Source organism: Canis aureus, chromosome X, assembly GCF_053574225.1.
Source record: "Canis aureus isolate CA01 chromosome X, VMU_Caureus_v.1.0, whole genome shotgun sequence".
NCBI lineage: Eukaryota > Metazoa > Chordata > Mammalia > Carnivora > Canidae > Canis > Canis aureus.
In genome coordinates, this window is record NC_135649.1 from 45,329,840 (window position 1) to 45,352,448 (window position 22,609).

The 22,609-nt window shown below is 38.2% G+C and overlaps 1 protein-coding gene across 1 annotated transcript in view; it reads right to left on the minus strand.

Annotated features, from left to right (window-relative positions):
* The window catches only part of IL1RAPL2 (interleukin 1 receptor accessory protein like 2), a 1,262,761-nt gene that overhangs the window by 555,699 nt on the left and 684,453 nt on the right, over nt 1–22,609 (minus strand). The window contains exon 5 of the mRNA XM_077887847.1: nt 10,050–10,203. Coding sequence (XP_077743973.1) covers nt 10,050–10,203 — 154 coding nt within the window. The remainder of the gene's footprint in view (nt 1–10,049; nt 10,204–22,609) is intronic.

Sequence of the window (22,609 nt, forward strand, 5' to 3'; positions counted from 1 at the left end):
TTCCAGTCTTAATAATAATGATAAAAATGATGCTAATCACAATAATTAATATCATTTTTGAATACCTAATATCTCCCAGATACCATTCTAAGTGCTTTTTGTATATTTTCTCCACTGAACACAGTAACACCTCCCCATTTTGCATGGGGAAAAAAACTGAAGTTCAGAAGAATAAATTTTTTTAAAGTCACACAGCTACTATCATACTAAGGATTTGAATCATGTTTTTCTGACTCTGAAGCAAAGTCCAAGGGGGCCAATCAAGTTTTCAGTTTTCCACGGGTCTTCTTTAAGAATTAAATGCTTGGTTCAGCTCAAATTTCTTAGAAACAGCTTCCTCCATTTTTCTCAGCAAAAGGTCTTATCCATCTCCACATAACAAAATTTGTTATAGTCAAATCAGAGTATAGTACTATGAACAACGTATAGTTCTATAAGCATTTGCTAGCGGAAGGGGCTCAGGCTTTGAGAAAACCATTACCACCTCTTGAACCTTCATTGCAGTGCTATCATTTAGTTACAGTAGAACACTGAGAAAAATTATTTATCTGAACTTCAACTTCAACAGTAAAGTGGGGCTAAAATGACAATACCTCACAGGATTTTGAGATGCTTAAATGAGAAACATATGTGAAAACATAGTGCCTAGCTCCTAGCTCCATAATTATATGTTGTATCTAAATGTTAGCGTAAACCTTTGTATGGGAAACAATAGAATGCGGAGGGCATTAATCTATTTGGTGAGACAAAACCTACACCAAGTACTTCAAGATAATTAATTATGAATTAGTGTCAGTGTGGTGAAAACTTTTGCAAAATTGCCAAGGGAATTTAGAAGAAAGAAACAGGTGACCATAAATGAGATTAATCTGTGAAGGCTTCGTGGAAGAAGTACCGAAGTACAAATGTGGCTTGGCAAAGAGGAATGAAAGAACGTGAAGCAGGCAAGTAAGCAGGAAGGAAAGGAACATTTTAGCCCCAATTTACCAATGTAGAAGTTGAAATTCAGGGAAGTTAAGTAATTTTTCTCAGCGACATTTCTTGAGCATTATTGTGTACAGGAGCCATGCAGGTGGTTTGTAGCTGGTTGCTTTTAAGAGCAAGGTTTTGGAACAAATGTTAGTTTGAATCCTAACTCCACCACTTACTATCTATGTGACAAGTAACTTATCCCCTCTGAGCCTCCCTTTCTACCCTTATAAATAGAAGAAATATCTCCAAACTTCCAAGGTTGTTGTGAACTTTGTCTGATGGTACACTACAATACCTGACCCAATAAATGGTTGTCCTCTGAGCATCTGCTCCATTCTGTTAGATCTGGTTCATGGCTAATCTCTCACCATACCAAGCTCCTAGTTTTCATCCTCTAGAAGGGTGGCTCGATAAAATGTTCTTAGCTTGCTCAAACCACTGCTTTCAGGATGGAGAAGAATAAGGTAGCTGACTGAGACTTTCACAAATGAACATAGTGGACCTCAGAAAAATCTGTGCCCAGGAATCTCAGAGGTCTTTACACCTAGGAGTCACACCACAATTCCTTCCCAAGAACCCCTTCCCTCACCCCTAATTCAAGTCAGAAGAGTCAGCCAAGGAGTCAACGATCACCTCAGGTGATGGAAGAGAGCCACTTGAGCGGAACTGACCTGAAATTGGGCACGTTTACCATATCCTGCTGCCATGTGCTCTAACTTGCTCACTCTCATCTCTCCAAGCAGGTCTCCTGCACACCTACTTATGAAACAAACCCACAGGAATGAATGTTCTCACAGTCCAGGGAAATTTGCGGAGAAGAAAGACCAGCTTTCTGCTGATGGGACAGTGAATAGTATTTGTTCATCTCCCTATAAGGCATAGAAACATGCAAACATTTCCCTAGGACAGAGACTGGAGATCTCTTTGAGCTTGTCTGTCATTAACAGATAGCCCTATGTCATAGGTTGAAGCAGTGGGGAGAGCAATAGGGGGTAAAAAGGAAGTACAATACAATAGTGGCAGAAGAGGAAGGGGTAAAAAAACACTCCTTAAACTGATACTCAAGGCCCTCCCTCCTTCCACCTAATTCTAAGCAGGATTTTTTTTTCCTCCTAGTCACCCAAGGTCATGAGTAGAGTTGACCTTGTTTCCAGAGGGAGAAAACAGCCACCTGCAGGGTATGAATTGTGACACTCTGGGAAAGGCACTGCAAAGCTGCCAGAAATTCCCACCATTAGTCATGCCTATGATTTACAGAATTGAAATATCTATTAAATTGCAAATATGTTAGCTGTAAAGGGAAGCATTGGGGGCCATTATTGGTCAGGAATTCTTCATCGTATTGAGGTACTAGATGAGCTCCAGCAGAAAATAAGAATCTGAGGAGATGGGCTACCGAAAAGACAGGACATCAGGACATTTGAAAGAATCAGAAAAGGGACAAAGATGTCATTCTCAGTGGGCTGGTCAGGCTAGGAAAGGCCAGGGTCACCCAGGCAGGGAAAGGTAGTCCTCAGAGGAAAGGCAAAGGAGCTGCTACAAGCTGGTTTTGGTCATGAGATTTTTGTACCTGCGACTGTACAAAAGAACAGTCAATTATGAAATGCACAGTCAGTCATGTGAAAGTTTCCTTAATGTGGCCAAGAGCTACTGACTGCTGAGGGCTTTCCTCATTAAGTCATATGGAAGGTATAAATGAGATACATTCTCACATGATAATCAGGACACAGACATTCAGATCATGCTAACTGGATGCTCAGAACACGAAGGAGAGAGAACATATGCTAATGACTTGTTCCCCTCAGTGCTTCACACTGCACTACTTCGGAGCAGCTGCAAGGTGGGTGCTTCATCCCCAGGGCTTTTCATTTATCTGTAACATTTGAAATGAACTTGCTTCATCACTTAAATTGCTCTTCTCTGTAAGGTGATCAATTTGTCAATACCCCTCCTGTAGTACTGCATCCATAAATTGTGCCCTTCACTCTCTGCTAGAATTGACCAGTCAGCTGGATGGTGTGATTAGGATGGCTTTTGAGTGCTGTTCTCCAGGCCACTTGTATTTTTTTTCCCACTCACTGCTGGAGATGAAAATAGTGGAGCCAAGTCTGAGCCAGCCACACAGTCACTCACTTGTTGAAAAGCACTACTGAACCAAACTCTTTAAAGCAAAGGCCACAGAAAGGCAGCCCCCAAACTGAATTTAGCATATAGGCATGTTTTATTTATTTAGTCCACTACAGTGATGAACAAACCAGAGATTTCTACATAAAAATCCAGACTCCTATGATCTCTTCAAAAATTAGAGAGCCTAGTAGGATTGGATCCTTAATTTTACATGAAAACAAGCTAGGGCTGAGTCAGGGATTCTAATACTCTCCAACTTGCCTCTCTGTGTTGCTTCGTGCACCCATTCAGGTACATGACTTGCCTAGCTTCCAGAAGCATCTGACTATTGATTAGGGCATTGCCCTTTTGCTGGCTTGGATTCAACCATCAGCAGTAAATGCTTTTCCTTTTATAGAAGTAACAGAATCTCAGCTATTTCTTCTTTAAGCCAAAATGATGGATTGGCAAATGAACGTTTTATATAATAGGTTATTTCAGGGATCTTTAGACCTGAGCTCTGAAGTCGCCAATTTGGAGTCCTCCTGTGGATGCATTTCCTCTTTTTCTGGCCCAGAAGCCAGGAATAAGGGACTATAGACAGAGTAACAATGGGATATGATAGAAAAAGCATTATATTAGGAATCAGAAGATGCAGGTTCTAGTCGTGGCCAAGCCATTCACCATCTGCCACCCCAGGAAAAATGGTTTAAACTCTCTGAGCCACAGTTTACTCTGGGACAGGGGAAGGTTATGTTATGTGATCACACAAGTTTAGGAAATGTCCTAAACTATATTTCATCCCTTAATACATATTAGAATATGATATGCACTAAGATGTGCTGAAATGCCTTGCAAAAAAAGAAATCTGTTTAACTTTGACCTAGCAGATAAACACATTGCCACAAAACCTCTCTGTCCCTCTCCTCTCTTCTCCTTTCTCTCTTTCAGAAATAACTACTAACATCTCTTAGATTTGGAGCTCCACAGAACAAATTTTGGAAACACTGTTTGAAACACTATTTGTTATACTGAAAAAAAAATTAAAATTTTCACAGATTCCAAAGAGAACATAATTCTGTCTCTACCTGTCTGCTTTCAGAACCACATTAAGAAACTTGCATCCTATGTTCCTTGTTGCACAGAATAGGCACCGATTTATGTGTGACTGCTCTTTACCAATGGAATCAACATTGTTTAGCTAGACTGTTCTCCATCACTTCACTTCAACTAGCTTGAAATAATTATGATAACTACAGTGAACCTCACTAATCCATTTTTTTCTCAATATGGATTTCCATATTAATAGGGCCATTTGGTACCAAAATATGAAGCTTGGCAAATTCCATCTTCTGCACATTCTTGCTTTTTTTGACACCACGCTTTTTTTTGTTTCTCTCTTGCCACCATCCTAAGCTCAGATTTAATTCTGTGTCCCATTTCTACTAATCTGATCTAAGGTGCCCACTGAGAGCTATAAGGACTAGGTTCCAAAATATTAAGTGTATCCTTTTTAATGGTATCCAAATTCCTATAGGAAATTATTGAAGACCAAATAGTTAATGTCCAGAAAGGACATGATAGTGGAATAATGAGCATTATAATCAATATTTTGACATATTTTTTCAATGTATGTAATATATATTTGGTGAATGAAATTATATGGTTTGTGCTTATTAGTGGGTAAAAAGTTATATTTGAGAGTCAGAAAGACCTAGATTGGTATCCATGCTCTGCCAATTACAAAATATGTGACCTAAGGCACATAACTTCACCTAAATTTTCTTTCTCAATAAAATGGGGACAATAACAGCATTTACCCTCATACGATTGTTCTGAGGATTAAATGAGAAAATGAATGAAAAACACAAAGCACAATGTCTGCCACACAGAAAGCTCTCAATAGATATTAGCTCTCTGAGTGTCCCTATTATGATTATTACATAGTTCTGTTATATTACCATTATTCAGTCAGAATCTCAATTCTGTTTCTTCCTTCAATTTGCCACCATATTTCCACATTCCACTATTTTTCCTAATCCCACTTTCACCCCAATGTCTAAGTATTAACAGTAGAGGCATAAAGAAACAAAGAGCCAGGGCCAGGAAAAGCCTGATTTCAAGCCTAATGTGGAATTGCTTCCTCTGTGTGTAAATAGCAGCCATACATCAGAGGAGGGTTGTTCTAATAAGCTATGCAGTCTCAATGACACGTACAACAATGCACTACAGTTAGTTATAACTTGGCAAAGTGAAATTAAAAGCACTTACTGAAGGCATGCATTTGAGCATCTTCACCAAAAACCGATCCCAATTTCCACTCTGTAATTTTACCAAGCTTTGTGTGTCCAGATTGTGTTGCTACTATTGCTTAATAATAACCTAGCAGCAAATCCTTGAAACATATCCATAGAATAAACTTCTCTTTCTAGCCATGGCATTTAGACACAAACAGATTAAGAGATTAACCTAACATGTGAAGAGTCCCAAATCTGGAACTCTAGAGCTGTTTACAATGATCAGAAGGATGGATATTATTTGCATATTCACCAAAGAACAGGTTAGTGTTTTTTCTAAGTAGCCAAGTACATTTCTAAAAAGCTGAATAAAATCATGCATTTGTGAATGATTTGCTAGGTGAATGGTGAATTATCTTCCAATACAATTAATTAGTGCCAGCTTCCTGCTTGTATTCATTTTGGGAAGCCCCTATAATTTGACTGCCTTTGACCTTCTCAAGGCAGACAGTCTCCTCTAATTCCCAGAGACCCTATTACATTATCTTTTCTACTCTCCCACTCCTCTTCTTCCGTTATCACCTGTTCTATATTCTCACTATCATATAATCAACACTCCCTTTTCTTCTTACCACTTCAACTAGCCCTCTGCACAAAATTCAATGTGAGAATAAAGGGAGAATTTCTCTAAAATAACAAAGAGCCACCTACAATATGCTATGGGAAATAAAACTGTTAGTTGTTGGCATCTTTGACAAATGACCTAAACACACTAATGTACATGTCTATTTGTTGTTAAACACTTCCCTATTCATCTGAACCCTCCGAAAGAATAAAAAGAAATGTCCACAATAATATTATACAAATCTGCAATAATTTATATATTAAAAGTATTCCAGAAAAGTTGCATTTAATTCAAATCCTATTTTAATGCAGTAGGAAACCTGGCTATTTAAAGAAATCCTATGACAAATTCTTTTATATGGAAAAAAATAATTTCATAAGACCAATGGTTACCTTCTAATTCATCAGTTTTGAATATCTGGATCTTTTTATAGCTGATCTATTTAAAGCAAGTAGCACCTACACACTTAAAAAAACTGCTTGTTTTACTGAAAAATATTTCTCAAATATATAAATTTAAAAAGAATGGTCAGAAAGTAACCTCTTAAAATTTTGATTATCTTTTAAGGTTTGCATACTTGCAATATACAATTTTAAAGAACTTCTATCTACATAATTTTGTAATTAACCAATCCTATTAATTTTATGTTGAAATACCTATTCCATGCCTGTGTATTGCTAAACTGAAAACAAGTATGAGTGGGTTACTTTTTTTAAAAAAAAATTTTTTTAAAGATTTTTTTATTCATGAAAGACACACAGAGAGAGGCAGAGACACAGGCAGAGGGAGAAGGAGGCTCCATGCAGGGATCCTGCCATGGGACTCGATCTGGGATTCTCCAGGATCACTCCCTGGGCGGAAGGCAGACGCCAAACCACTGAGCCACCCAGGGATTCCCAAGAGTGGGTTACTTTTTAAATAATCTCAGCCTTATATTTTGAATCACAAGAGGACAAGCTGTTTGCTTTGTAATTCCAAACATACAAAGCACAATATAACTTATATAAAAATTAAAAATAAGGGATCCCTGGGTGGCGCAGCGGTTTAGCGCCTGCCTTTGGCCCAGGGCGCGATCCTGGAGACCCGGGATCGAATCCCACGTCGGGCTCCCGGTGCATGGAGCCTGTTTCTCCCTCTGCCTGTGTCTCTGCCTCTCTCGCTCTCTCTGTGTGACTATCATAAATAAAAATAAAAAAAATTAAAAAAAAATTAAAAATAAATTTTCACAGAGCAACATCTTAAATCTCTGTACCAGGAGGCCATTTTGTTTCTACATCAAGCATAATATTTGAAGTATGTTAATAAATACATAAACTTGATATCTTCTTATATGAATGATGACAACTGACCCAAGGACAATTGTTAACTATTATTAACTACTTATTTTTTTCTCCAGCATGTGATACATACTCAGTATATTTTTCCTCAAACGATAAATGAAAAATTAGTTTCAGTAGGTGAGGCTGCTTCATCCCCATATTCTCTTGACAGATTTCCCTTGGTGACCAAGGAGTCATATTTTCATGACAGCTCTTAGGAAGTTAGGTAAAACAATTGTGGGCCTATGAAAATGAGTTTGGTGTGTGTGTATGTGAACTAACATGCTCACAAGAAAATCAAACCCGTGAGTGACTTCTTTAGCATTAATCTCTCAGCTATTGTTTCTCAAAGCATAATCCTTGGAAGACATACAACAGAATTACCTGGACAAAAAAGCAAGTTCCCATTCTTACTAATGTATTGAACTAGAATCTGGAGGAGGGAGACGGAACCTGTATTTAAAGAACCTCATCTTTATCCCACCTGGGTCCCTCCACATGATTCTGATGTGCATTAAAGTTTGAAAACCTCTGGGAGGTAGAGTTGAAGTGAAATTTTAAATCCATAGTTTAACTATACTAAAAGTTTAGGGCAAGTGAATTAACACCTTATAAAATACCCAAAAGAAGTAGTTCTAGCTCTGTTTTTCCAGAATCTAAAAAGAAACTAAAAAAGTAAATGTGTTGTCACCATAACCCATTAGATGGAAGCATAAAAGAGGTTTAGTGTAAACTCTACTCTGATCCAATTTAAGACCCAAACCCAATACTATAATGCTACAGATTTTCGTAAATAATTCCCAATGGAAGTGTTCCGCAAACAACTGATACAGATTGTGTGACTGTAGTCAAAATGATGATGCAAGGATTTGTGCATGGTCAGATCACTTATTAATGATGTATAATGGCCTGGTTGATTCTTATCCTTGAATGATACAGGAAGTCTACTTCACATTGATGAAACTAGAAATCAACCAAAGGCAGATCTTTCCTATTTGGGTTTGTCACTTTAGGGTAGTTATTATGAAACCTCATAGAGGAAAGGATATGCAATTCTAATCAAAAGGATAATTCAAACCTCCACAGAAGTTACTCTACAAATTCAGACTAAGTAGAACTGTCATATATTAGGATATAAAATGAACTAAAGCATATGTATATTAGTTTCTAATTAAATATTTTTTAAATATTTACTTATGGGGCATCTAAGTGGCTCAGTCATTTAAGTGTCTGCCTTTGGCTCAGGTCATGATCACAGAGTCCTGGAATTAAGTCCCATGTTGGGCTCCTTGCTGAGCAGGAAGCCTGCTTCTCCCTCTTCCACTCCCCTTGCTAGTGTTCTCTCTCTCTCTCTCTCTCTCTCTCTCTCTTCCTCCCTCTCTCAAATAAATAAATAAATAAATAAATAAATAAATAAATATCTTTAAAACATATATATTTATTTATCTGACAGAGAGAGAAAGGGAGAGAAAATGTGCAGTGGGGGAAGGGCAGAGGGAAAGGGGGAGACAAACTTAAGCAGATTCCATGCTGAGTTCAGAGACTGATATAGGGCTCAATCTTACAAATCTGAGGTCATGACCTGACCCAAAACCAAGAGTTGGACTTTTAACTAACTGTTCCACCCAAGTGCCCCTCTAATAAAATATTTTGTATTACTTGTGTTAACATTCAGAATTTTGAAAAAAAACAGAGCAAACTTCTGACTCTCAAGGATCAAAAACTTAATTAAATATGAGTTACAGCAATGAACTTACTCAACAAGTGTTATTGTTAGTAAATGGATCTGTATTCCTAACATTAGTGTGAATATGTTATAATTAACCAACTAGCTGATGTGAACATTACATAGTTAAAAAGGTAATGCCCAAGAGCATCAGCCATAAATTAATTAATTAATGCAATCAATATTACAATTGTCTGGGTAATGTCAAATTTTACTATGGCTCAGGTTTTAGCCACAATACAAACGTGTGTGAACACTTACACACACACACACACACACACACACAATCTAACATATATATAAAGAAGAAAAAATTAGGTAAGGTTTGCTTAGGAACAATAGCAAGTAGACTTTTGTCATGAAGTTTTTTAGGGTGCATCACACTCATCATCAGGGATACCTTTCATGGTATTAGGTTCTGTCATATGTCCCTAAAAATTACTTTCTAACATTCTCCACAAGATAAGAATATCCTGAGTTTCTCTCTTCCATTTGGTGTGAGTAGAATTACTAGTTTATACTTTACTTTTGCTTCAGATTTAAAATACACACATACACACTATTTGTTTGGAGTTGCTCCATTTAAGAATCACTAGAGGCACACAATAACATCAGTCATTTATGAGCAATTTTGTATAAATGATATTCTGGATGCAGTCCAAAAGGATGTCATTCCAAAAGCCTGACTGAATCTCAGTCTGAAGCAGGCAGGCATTACCTACAAGGATATTCTACATATGGGTTAAGTCAACATTCTGAAGTGGTTCCAGAATATCTTTTCTGAGATGCTTAGTAACAGTCAATGATATCTTGAAGAGTAAAGAACCTTTCATAAAGGCAGAGAACAGATATGCAGCAATTAGGCTCATGTTCCCTAAATCAATTGCCCATATTCTACATATAGTTTATCAGTACAGCGTATTAAAAGTAAGCTTTCCAACCATTGATTTGCAGCCAATTCTAAATTCACTGCAAGTTCATTCTTTGTTTTGGAAACAACTTCTTCCCATACCAAATTATACTTAAAATTTCATTTGCCATAATTTGGTGGAACCAATTCTTACCTGTAACTTTCAATTCAGTTGTTCGTCTTACAAGTTTTCCTTCAAACTTAAGTTCACAAGTATAATTTCCTCCATCTTCTTCTTGAACTTCTTGGATTAGAAGAGTGTTTCCTTTCTGTATTATTATACTTCTCCACATTTTTGGCTTGCATTCCTGCATAGAAAATATTTACAAGCAAAAAATTAAACTTCTCATCAAGTCTTGGTACTGGCAAGTTAGTACTTTCACATTGTTTGTACTCCTCTTTAACTTTCATAATATATATCTAAAGTTAAGTCAATGATCAGAAAAAAAAATCACAAATGCATCTTAGTGTGTACAATGAAAATATCACAACTATTAGCCTAAGACCTACTTTAGAGGCCTGATCCCAAGTGCAGAAAGTGTTTATAGAGATATTTTGCAAAAAAAAAAAAATGGAAAAGCATACAAACTCCCCAAAGGGCAAAAGAGGTAGAGTGGAATCTTAAAAATTGCTAAATACCATTATAAAGCCCTGTTTTTGTTTTTGTTTTCTATTTGACAGGGATATTTTCAAAGAGTCCTAAGAGAATAGTGTTCATTTAGCAACATAGTATACTACAAGGGAGCCTTAGGCATTATTAAAAATTCATGTAGGATTTTATGTTGTCAATGTAGTTTATAATGGTTTTATTAATCATTTCTTATAGTTGAAAACTAATGCTAATATTCCAGAGTCTCCCTCTTCATAATCAAGAGATCCATTTGGGTGGGTGGGGATGAGGGCAAAGGGTCTAGAAAATTAGGCTTAATCAGTTCTCTAGAAATATAGCTAGGTAAAATAAGTACACATTTTGTTCTAGTAATGAAATACAGCAGTTACCCACTTATTTTCTGAATTCAGTGATATATGACCAGATTATATTATTTGGGTTTGGAAGACAATTTTTCTATACTCCTGATGGGAATATGAGAGAGTCTCACCCCTCGGATTGGACTTCTCTAGAAAAGATTGATTAACACTTTTTCAGAGAGTGACAAGGACACAGCAATAACCAAGTATGTAGGAATATTCAGCCAAGTGGCTTTGCCTTTTGTGAATTTTCTCAGACTACTTTTTAGATATGGTTCCAGTTTGTCTACCACTCATCTCAAATGTTCAGCCAAAGTGGTGGCCAAAAGCTATACAAACATCAAGAGAAGGTGTAGGGGACAGCGTGAGGTGGTGTTGAATAATCAAAGAAAAAATACTTTATCATCTAAACTCTGAATCTGTCAGTCAAGGCAATTGTGAGGACAATGATGTAAATAATTGTTAAGAGAACTTTTCTCTTTTCCCAACATCTCTACTACTCCTCCCCACCCCCACTCCTGCTCACCACACATATATCCTAAACATTCGCACAAAGGTAGAATCAGAGCTGACTCTCACAGCTCTGCAGACTTGTGTACATGCATGCACACACGTGTGCATAAAATGACTTGAAAAAAATGAGTATTCATTTAGTAGTTTCTTACTGTAACAGATTTTTTCTTTTGTGATAAGCAGGGGTTTGGGCAACAAAACACAAAAACTGGCACTTAAGTTCACAGGTATGATATTTAAGAGATATGCTTGCTTTATGTCCAATACAACTACCTACACACATTGTCAGAGAATAAATAAAAGTAATACTATCTAGAGGATCTAGATATAAGGCTGTTTCACTCCCTAGGGTCTTTCCAAAGAACAGTTAAGGGGCTGTCTGAAATTATATTACATAGCATGTCTGGCAAGGTTATCACCTATATGAGATTGGCTTCTGAGTTAAACCTTGGGATATAAGGTTTCTGGGAAAATGAAGAAGAAAGTCTGAACAAAAAGAAAAAAAATAGTCCAGCTGCCACTATCATTATACAATAATAATCCACAATTATTTTCGCATTGCTTCAAACTCTGATAGCCTCAGATTTCTAAAGAATCATTCTGAAGGTTATTAAACAAAAATATGGTCCCTCTGGGCATTTTGAGAGGAAAGGAAAATGAAAACTGAGCTGCTTCACTTTCACATAGTAGTGGTGGGGGTGGGCAAATGAGCCCACACACTCATTGTATTCAAAGACAAATGACATTGTTTTCTAATGTCATATTTGGGGCGAGTCCATATGCAATTAGCTCTAACCTTTTTCATTTTCCCTGCACACTGCTTTGATTTCTTTTTTCCCTGGGAAGTAAAATCTAAATAGGAGTTAGAAAATAACTTCTGATGAAGAACAGCCTGTAATCTTAACACATTCTTTGGGCTAGATCAACTGCTTTCCAAGTTGCCATGTAGCCTTATAAAAAATTATTTGTACCCAATAGGGTTTTTTAAAGATTTTATTTATTTATTCATGTGAGACACACAGAGAGAAGCAGAGACATAGGCAGAGGGAGAAGCAGGCTCCCCACAAGGAGAACAATGCAGGACTCGATCCTGGACCTTGGGATCACATCCTGCGCCAAAGGCAGAGACACTCAACCGCTGAGTCACCCAGGTGTCCCGTACCCAATAGGATTTTGTGGATTTTATAAAAAACTGTGGCATAGTAAAATGTTATTGTCAGGCTATCTCCACCCTTCTGGAGAGACAATGTAGTATAGATGAAAAGGCAAACTGTTGTCAGAGCAAGACAGCTCAAGGTCAAAATCTGGGGTTCACCCAAGTTCTGTGATCTTGGGCAAATTTGTTTAAGTTCTTTAGGTATCAGATTTTTACTCTGCATATGAGGATAACATATACTACCATGTAAGCAGCCAGAGCCCAGAGGCTTGCAGAGTTTATTCATTACACTCTGATTGAGCAGCACTATATATGGTGGTCATCCAGCACAGTGAATACTTTCCATTCCAAAACTTTCACATTCTTGGATTATGTCTCCTCAAACCTCCAACTCACTTTGGTGAAAACTGGTGCTAATGGACTAATCAGGTGAAAACCAATCTCAACTAATTGGTTAACCATGCCCAGGAACATAATACTTTAACCCACTGAAAATGTATAGCTCTTACGAGGCCACTCCAACACTAATCCTAGCAGGTGGGTAGAGGAACTATACTTTGTTCAGAAGAGGCTTATAGACAACCATCCTGCCCCCACCAAACCATCCTCTACATAATTATCTCACTGGCTAGCCTTCACATATCTGAATACCTATATCAAACCTCAGAAGTCTACCAGGTTTTTTACTCCACTATTTGCAGCATCTCTCCCTTAAACTACAGCTTCCAGGCTTACTACAGTCATTGTTTCTCTCCTGTCCTCAATCTTCCTATGACCTCTTTTCTTCTGAGCAAGCCATATCACATTGCTCCACACCCATTTAATTTTGACAGCCTGTTAGGCAAAGAAATTTGAGACATGTAAATCACGTCTCAAAATGGTTGTTTATCTGAGACAAGGAAAAACCATCAAAGCCTCAAATATGAGCAGGCCCCTAATATTGGTTCTCTAAGATCATTAACATAAACTTGATCAACTTGACGGTTTTGCTGAGGGCCAGCCTTGCTGGAGGTACCTAAGTTCAACAAACAGCTCCAGTTCATGGGCTGGCTGAGCCCTCAGAGCAGTTTGTTGTAGGACATCCTTGTTCAGTCAAAATAATGTCAATCCTTAAAGTCCAGCTTCCTTCCCTCCCTGCCAGCTTTCTTGAGTGGCACGTGTCCCTTGCCAGTATTTACTAGGTTGGGAGCCCAGGATGTTCAATAGAAAGATCTGTTGAAAGACAGGAAACAACAAATGTTGGAGAGGATGTGGAGAAAGGGGATCTCTCTTGCACTGTTGGTGGGAATGTGAACTGGGACAGCCACTCTGGAAAACTGTGTGGAGGTGCCTCAAAGAGTTAAAAATAGAGCTACCCTATGACCCAGCAATTGCACTGCTGGGGATTTACCCCAAAGATACAGATGCAATGAAACTGCAGGACACCTGTACCCCAACGTTTATAGCAGCAATGTCCACAGTAGCCAAACTGTGGAAGGAACCTCAGTGTCCATCGAAAGATGAATGGATAAAGAAGATGTGGTCTATGTATACAATGCAATATTACTCAGCCATTAGAAATTACAAATACCCACCATTTGCTCCAACGTGGATGGAACTGGAGGGTATTATGCTGAGTGAAGTAAGTCAGTCAGAGAAGGACAAACATTATATGGTCTCATTCATTTGGGGAATATAAAAAATAGTGAAAGGGAATAAAGGAGAAAGGAGACAAAATGAGTGAAAGTATCAGTGAGGGTACAGAAAATGAGAGACTCCTAACTCTGGGAAATAAACAAGGGGTAGTGGAAAGGGAGGTGGGTGGGGGGATGGGGTGACTGGGTGACAGGCACTGAGGGGGGACTTGATGGGATGAGCACTGGGTGTTATGCTATATGTTGGCAAATCAAACTCAAAGAAAAAAATATACAAAAAATTTTTTTCCAAAAGTAATTGGAAAAATAATTAGATCTCTGAGTCATACCATGTTTAATAAAAGTTCCAGATGAATTATAAGGAGGTAATTTCATCTACTAAAATAATATTTTAGGAAAGACCATTTTTAAATCCCGTCACTCATAACAATGATTTAAGCTTCCGAAGTTAAGAGCTTTATATTGATTTATCTTGCTATACATTCGACAGTTTTCATAATGGGAGAAGAAAGTCACTGGAGATTTTATACTACCACAGCCCAAATGACCAACACTTTTTTGCTAAAAAGTAGTTTGGCAAAATTCTTAGAGATTTTGAATCCCTTTGGTAATGATATTACTGTGTACCTTCTTTTGTAACCATAAAATTGCATTTCATCCTTAAACTTTTAATCTGTTAACTAGAATTTTCAAAGATGTTTTTATACAGAAGGGATGGGCTGTGAAACCCATGAAGGCTTCAGTTTAGTGTGGCTTAAAACTGGTGAGTTACACAAGATTTAAGTCCCATTTATCCTTGTTTTTATTCCTAGATATGGTATTAGAAGTCAAAGAGGGGTTCTTTACTATTGGTAAATTACAAAGATGATGGGTTAATGTGAGAGGAATGGTGATTTGAAATATATAAGCACCTGTCTTTGATCAAGGGATGTGGATTCTGGTTACCATTCCCCCACTAATGTGGATAAGTAATTGTATGTCACTGGACCTCTGTTTCCTCACATATAAAATAGATGTAATAATGTCTGCCATATATCCCATACATCTTATAAAAATTTAATGACTAAGTCCTTACTTGATATTTTCTGCTACTATAAAAAGGAAAATGTTACAAAAGAAGCTTAAAAAATACTTATCTAAGACTCTAGTTGGGAATTTAAGATTTTTTTAAAAAGTCATATTATTTTGTATAATGTACAAACATAAAATTTATCCTTTTTACCAGTATAATTTGGTGTGTTTTGGCAAATGTATGCAACAAAATTGAGATTATAGAATGTTTCTATCATTCCCAAGTTCCTCCATGTCACTTTGTAATCAATTCCCTCTTCTTAGCCCTAGTCCTTGGTAAAAACTCATGTTTTCTGTTCTTATTATTTTGTGGAATGTTATATAAATGGAATAGTATGATATGTAGCTTTCTGTTCCTGTCTCCTTTCACTAAGTATAATTCATTTGAGATTTGTCTATGTTGTGGTATATATCAATAGTTCATTTCTTTCACTAGTAAGTAGTAGTCCAGTATTCTACTGTAGAAATATATCACTGTTTAGCCATGCCATTCACTGTTTTTAAAAATTTTATTTATTTATGAGACAGAGAGAGAGAGAGGGAGAGAGAGAGAACACGAGCAGGGTAGAGGCAGAAGCAGACTCCCCACTGAGCAGAGAGCCTGACATGGGGCTCAATCCCAGGACCCCAGGATTGTGACCTGAGCCAAAGGCAGATGTTTAATCAACTGAGCCACCCAGGCATCCTTAGCCATTTATTATTGAAGAGCATTTGGGATGCTTCTAGTTTTTGGCAATTAGGAATAAAGGTCTTATAAGTTGAGTTTTGACTATACAATTTCTTGATTTATCAAAATAATCCATTTTGTCAATTTTTATAATCTTATTTTGATGTATGCTTTTCTCAAACTTAACAGGAGTTTGCTGTTGATCTTTACTAAATTTTTATAAGAATCCAGGCTTAGGAGGGGTTTCCTGTATATCCTTAGTAATATTCAAGGGATTAAAAACATATCAAGACAAATTAAAGCCTCTTAAGCAACGTCTCTTTCTACAGGCTGAGTATCTTTTTCATATCCACTCAAATGATCTTTGAGAAATGCACATCTGATTGTAGGATGCCACTATTTAAAGCAATCCATTGATTCCATGAAACCATTTGGTCAGTAGCTCCTTTGAGTGTTTACAGAGCCTGACACTGTTTCAAGCATATTCATTTATTACCTAATTTAATTCATAGAACAGAATTACAGGTAATAGAGTGAGTTAGATTATACAGTTGCAGACCTGGGATTTGAACCCTGCCCATATGTAGGCTCTTTAGCATCTGGTCTCTGCCTACTTACTGCCACTGTCAATGATACAACTATTCAGAATTTTTTTGCTTACTCCATGTGATTACACAGCTGAGTGCTTCACATGTTGATCTCTCTGTCCTACATGTCTTACCTGCCTAACTTTTATATACTGTTTAAAACTAGGCTCAGGGGAGGAGGGGCAAGATGGCGGAAGAGTAGGGTCCCCAAGTCATCTGTCCCCACCAAATTACCAAGATAACTTTCAAATCATCCTGAAAACCTACGAATTTGGCCTGAGATTTAAAGATAGAACAGCTGGAAGCCTATAGTGAGAAGATTTTGAACTTCTATCAAGGTAGGAAGACGGAAAAAATAATAATAAACAAATAAAAAAGCATCCAAGGGGGAGGGGCCCCCACGAGGACCCAGGCTAAGGCCGCGGGGCAGAAACCCCCAGGACAGGAAAGCCCCGTCCCGGAGAAACGGAGCTTCACCAATCTTCCCAGACGGAAAGGTGCTCGCAGGGAGTTGGAGCAGGACCCCAGGAGGGGCGGGGACGCCCTCAGGCTCCCAGGGGCACTAACAGAGGAACTGCGCCCCTGAGAGAGCGTGCCATACCCCGCGGCCAAGCTCCCTAAAGGGCTGCAGTGCGTGCCTGGCTGGGCCCGGGAGGAGCTCGGAGGCGGCTGGGGCAGAGGGGGCTCTGTGGCCCGGGAGCGTGATTGCAGTGGCACAGGCCCCAGAGCCCAGGGTGCTGGGCGACACAGCCCAAGATCTGGTGCTCCTCCCCGGACAGGCAGAGGACGGGAGGACACAGGAAAGCAAGGATGATCCTGCCACTGAGCGGCCCCGAGCTGTGCAGATCGGCGGCCCCCACCCCCAGAGCATCCAGGCCCCTGTGGACTGGGAGCTATGGTAGTTACTGTGGAGCTGACCCAGGGCTGGAGAGCTGGCCACCGCCACTGTTGTTATTCCTCCTGGGGCCTCACAGGATAAACAACTCTCACTGAGCCTTCCACCAGGCAGGGGGTTGAGCAGCTCCCCCAGGTACACACACTTGAGAATCAGGACAGCAGGCCCCTCCCCCAGAAGACCAGTTACAAGGACAGGGGAAAAGCAAGTTATTCACCAAGCAGCACTGGAAAGTTCCAAGGGAAGTCGAGGGATTTACAGTATATAGAATCAGAGGATACTCCCCCTTATTTTTTGTTTTCTGTTTGCTTCCCAACCCCCTTTTTTTCTTTCTTTTTTCACTTCTTTTTTATTTTTTCTCTTCTCTCTTTTTCTCCTTTTTCTAGTATAACTTGTTTTTGACCACTCTGCACTGAGCAAAATGACTAGAAAGAAAAACTCACCGCAAAAGAATCAGAAACAGTCCTCTCTCCCACAGAGTTGCAAAATTTGGCTTACAATTTGATGTCAGAAAGCCAATTCAGAAGCACAATTATAAAGCCACTGGTGGGTCTAAAAAAAGCATAAAGGATTCAATAGACTTCATGACTGCAGAATTTAGATCTAATCAGGCAGAAATTAAAAATCAATTAAATGAAATGCAATCCAAACTAGAGGTCCTAACAATGAAGGTTAATGAGGAAGATGAAAGAGTGACATAGAAGAAAAGTTGATGGCAAGGAAAGAAGCTGAGGAAAAAAGATAAAAACAATTAAAAGACCATGAGTAAAGGCTAAGGGAAATAAATGACAGCCTAAGAAGGAAAAATCTGTTTAACTGGAGTTCCAAAGGGTGCCGAAAGGGACAGAGGTCCAGAATATGTATTTAAACAAATCATAGCTGAAAACTTTCCTAACCTGGGAAAAGAAACAGGCATTTAGATACAGGAAATAGAGAGATACCCCCTAAAATCAATAAAAACCGCTGAAAACCTGACATTTAATAGTGAAACTTGCAAATTCCAAAGATAAAGAGAAGATCCTTAAAGCAGCAAGAGACAAGAAATCTCTAACTTTTATGGGGAGAAATATTAGAATAACAGCAGACCTTTCCACAGAGACCTGGCAGGCCAGAAAGGGCTGGCAGAATATATTCAGTGTCCTAAATGAGAAGAACATGCAGCCAAGAATACTTTATCCAGCAAGGCTCTCATTCAGACTAGAAGGAGAGATAAAGAGCTTCCAAGATAGGCAGAAACTGAAAGAATATGTGACCACCCAGCCGGTTCTGCAAGATATACTAAGGGGGACTCTGTAAAAGAAAGAGAATGTCCAAGGGAACAATCGATAAAAACAGGGACTGAATAGGTATCATGATGACACTAAATTCATATCTTTCAATAACTCTGAATGTGAATGTGCTTAATGACCTGAAAAAAAGGTGCAGGGTTTCAGACTGGATAAAAAAGCAAGACCCATCTATTTGATGTCTACAAGAGACTCATTTTAGATATAAGGACACCTACAGCCTGAAAATGAAAGGGTGGAGAACCATTGACCATTCAAATTGTCCTCAAAAGAAAGCAGGGTAGCCATCCTTATATCAGATGAATTAAAGTTTATCCCAAGGACTGTAGTAAGAGATGAAGAAGGACACTATATTATACTTAAAGGATCTATCCAATAAGAGGACCTAACAATCATCAATATATATGCCCCTAATGTGGGAGCTGCCAAGTATATCAATCAATTAATAACCAAAGTTAAGACATACTTAGATAGTAATACATTTATACTTGGTGACTTGAATGTAGCACTTTCTACAATCGACAGATCTTCTAAGCACAACATCTCAGAGAAACAAGAGCTTTAAAAGACACACTGGACCAGATGGATTTCACAGATATTTACAGAACTTTACATCCCAACGCAAATGAATACACATTCTTCTCAAGTGAACATGGAACTTTTTCCAGAATAGACCACATACTGGGTCACAAATCAGGTCTTAACCAATACCAAAAGATTGGGATCGTCCCCTGCATATTTTCAGACCATAATGCTTTGAAATTAGAACTAAATCACAAGAAGTTTGGAAGGATTTCAAACACGTGGAGGTTAAAGACCATCCTGCTAAAAGATAAAAGGGTCAACCAGAAAATTAGAGAACAATTAAAAAGATTCATGGAAACTAATGAGAATGAAGATACAACCATTCAAAATCTTTGGGATACAGCAAAAGCAGTCCTGAGGGGGAAATACATCGCAATACAAGCATCCACCAAAAACTGGAAAGAACTCAAATACAAAAGCTAACCTTGCACCTAAAGGAGCTGGAGAAAAAGCAGCAAATAGATCAGCAAATAGTTTGGCTACTGTGGACATTGCTGCTAAACTTTGGGGTGCAGGAGTCCTGCAGTTTCACTGCATTTGTATCTCTGGGGTAAATCCCCAGCAGTGCAATTGCTGGGTCATAGAGCAGTTCTATTTTGAGCTCTTTGAGGAACCTCCACACAGTATTCCAGAGTGACTGTACCAGTTCACACTCCCACCAACAGTGCCAGAGGGTTCCCATTCTCCACATCCTGTCCAAAATTCATTGTTTCCTGTCTTGTTAATGTTCACCATTCTCACTGGTGTGAGGTGGTATCTCATTGAGGTTTTGATTTGTACTTTCCTGATTGCAAGTGATGTGGAGCATTTTCTCATCTTTGTTGCCCATGTCTGTCTTCTTCGGTAAAATTTCTGTTCATGTCTTTTTCCCATTTCATGATTGGATTGTTTGTTTCTTTGCTGTTGTAGTTAATAAGTTCTTTATAGATCTTGGATGCTAGCCCTTTAACTGTTATATATTTGCAAATATCTTCTCCCATTCTGTAAGTTGTCTTTGAGTTTTGTTGACTGTTTCTTTTGCTGTGCAGAAGCTTTTTATCTTAAGTCCCAATAGTTCATTTTTACTCTTCTTTCCCTTGCCTTTATATATGTACCTTGCAAGAAGTTGCTATGGCCAAGTTCCAAAAGGGTGTTGCCAGGGTTCTCCTCTAGGATTTTGATGGAATCTTGTCTCACATTTAGATCTTTCATCCACTTTGAAATTATCTTTGTGTATAGTGTAACAGAATGGTCTAGTTTCATTCTGCATATGGATGTCCAATTTTCCCAGCACCATTTATTGAAGAAACTGTCTTCTTCCAGTGGATAGTCATTCCTGCTTTGTTGAATATTAGTTGACCATTAGAGTTCAGGGCCAATTTCTGGGTTCTCTATTCTGTTCCAATGATCTATGTGTCTGTTTTTGTGCCATATCATACTGCAGTAATGATCACAGTCTGTAGTACAACTTGAAATACAGCATTGTGATGCTCCGGCCTCTGGTTTTCTTTTTCAATATCCCCCTGGCTATTCGGGGTCTTTTCTGATTCCACACAAATCTTAAGATTATTTGTTCCAACTCTCTGAAGAAAGTCCATGATATTTTGATAGGTATTGCACAGAATGTGTAAAGTGCCATGGGTAGCATTGACATTTTCACAATATTAATTCTTCCAATACATAAGAATGGAATATTTTTCCATCTCTTTTGTCTTCCTCATTTTCTGTCAGAAGGGTTCTGTAGTTTTTAAGGTATAGACCCTTACCTCTTTGGTAAGGTTTATTCCTAGGTATCTTATGCTTTGGGGTGCAATTGTAAATGGGATTGACTCCTTAATTTCACTTTCTTCAGTTTTGTTGTTAATGTATAGAAATGCCAGTGATTTCAGGACATTGATTTTGTATCCTTCCACACTGCCGAATTGCTGTATGTGTTCTAGCCATCTTGGGATAGAGTCTTTTGGATTTTCTATGTACAGTATCAAGTCATCTGCAAAGAGGGAGACAAATCCCACTTGTTCATGGTGAATAATCTTCTTAATGTACTGTTGGATCCTATTGGCTAGTATCTTTTTGAGAATTTTTTCATCAGTGTTCATCAGGGATATTGGTCTAAATTCTCCTTTTTGGTGGGGTCTTTGTCTGCTTTTGGAATTAAGGTGATTCTGGCCTCATAAAATGAGTGTGGAAATATTCCATGCCTTTCTAACTTTTGGAACAGCTTTAGTAGAATAGGTATTGTTTCTTTTTTAAACATTTGATAGAATTTCCCCTGGGAAGCCATCTGGCCCTGCACCTTTGTGTCTTGGGAGGTATTTAATGATGGCTTCAAGTTCCTCCATGTTTATTGGCCTGCTCAGGTTTTCATTTCTTCCTGTTCCAGTTTTGATAGTTTGTGGTTTTCCAGAAGTGTGTACATTTCTTCTAGATTGCCTAATTTATTGATGTATAGCTGCTCATAATGTTTTTAAAATTGTTTGTATTTCCTTGGTATTCATTGTGATCTCTCCTTTTATGGTTCATAATTTTATTAATTGCAGTCTTTTCTATTTTGTTTTTAATAAGGCTGGCTAATGGTTTATCTGTGTTATTAATTATTTCAAAGAACAAACTCCTGGTTTTGTTGATCTGTTCCACAGTTATTCTGGTCTCTATTTCATTGAGTTTTGCTCGAATCTTTATTAACTCTCTTCTTCTGCTTGGTGTAGGTTTTATTTGCTGTTCTTTCTCCAGTTCCTTTAGGTGCAAAGTTACCTTGTGTATTTGAGTTTTTTCCAATTTTCTGAGGGATGCTTGTAATTTGATGTATTTCCCTCTCAGGACTGCTTTTGCTGTATCCCAAAGATTTTGAACGATTGTATCTTCATTCTCATTAGTTTCCATGAATTTTTTTAATTCTTCTCTAATTTCCTGGTCGACCCTTTCATCTTTTAGCAGGATATCCTTTAAACTCCACGTGCTTGAGTTTTTAAAAAATTTCTTCTTGAGATTGAGTTCAAGTTTCAAAGCATTATGGTCTGAAAATATGACAATCCCAATCTTTTGGTATCGGTTAGGACCTGATTTTTGACCCAGTATGTGGTCTATTCTGGAAAAGGTTCCATGCGCATGTGAGAAGAATGTGTATTCAGTTGTGTTTAGATGTAAAGTTCTGTGAATATCTGCGAAATCCATCTGGTCCAGTGTTATCATTTAAAGTTCTTGTTTCGGAGAGGCGAAAGATGGCAGAAGAGTAGGGTCCCCAAATCACCTGTACCCACCAAATTACCTAGATAACCTTCAAATCATCCTGAAAATCTACGAATTTGGCCTGAGATTTAAAGAGAGAACAGCTGGAATGCTACAGTGAGAAGAGTTCGCACTTCTATCAAG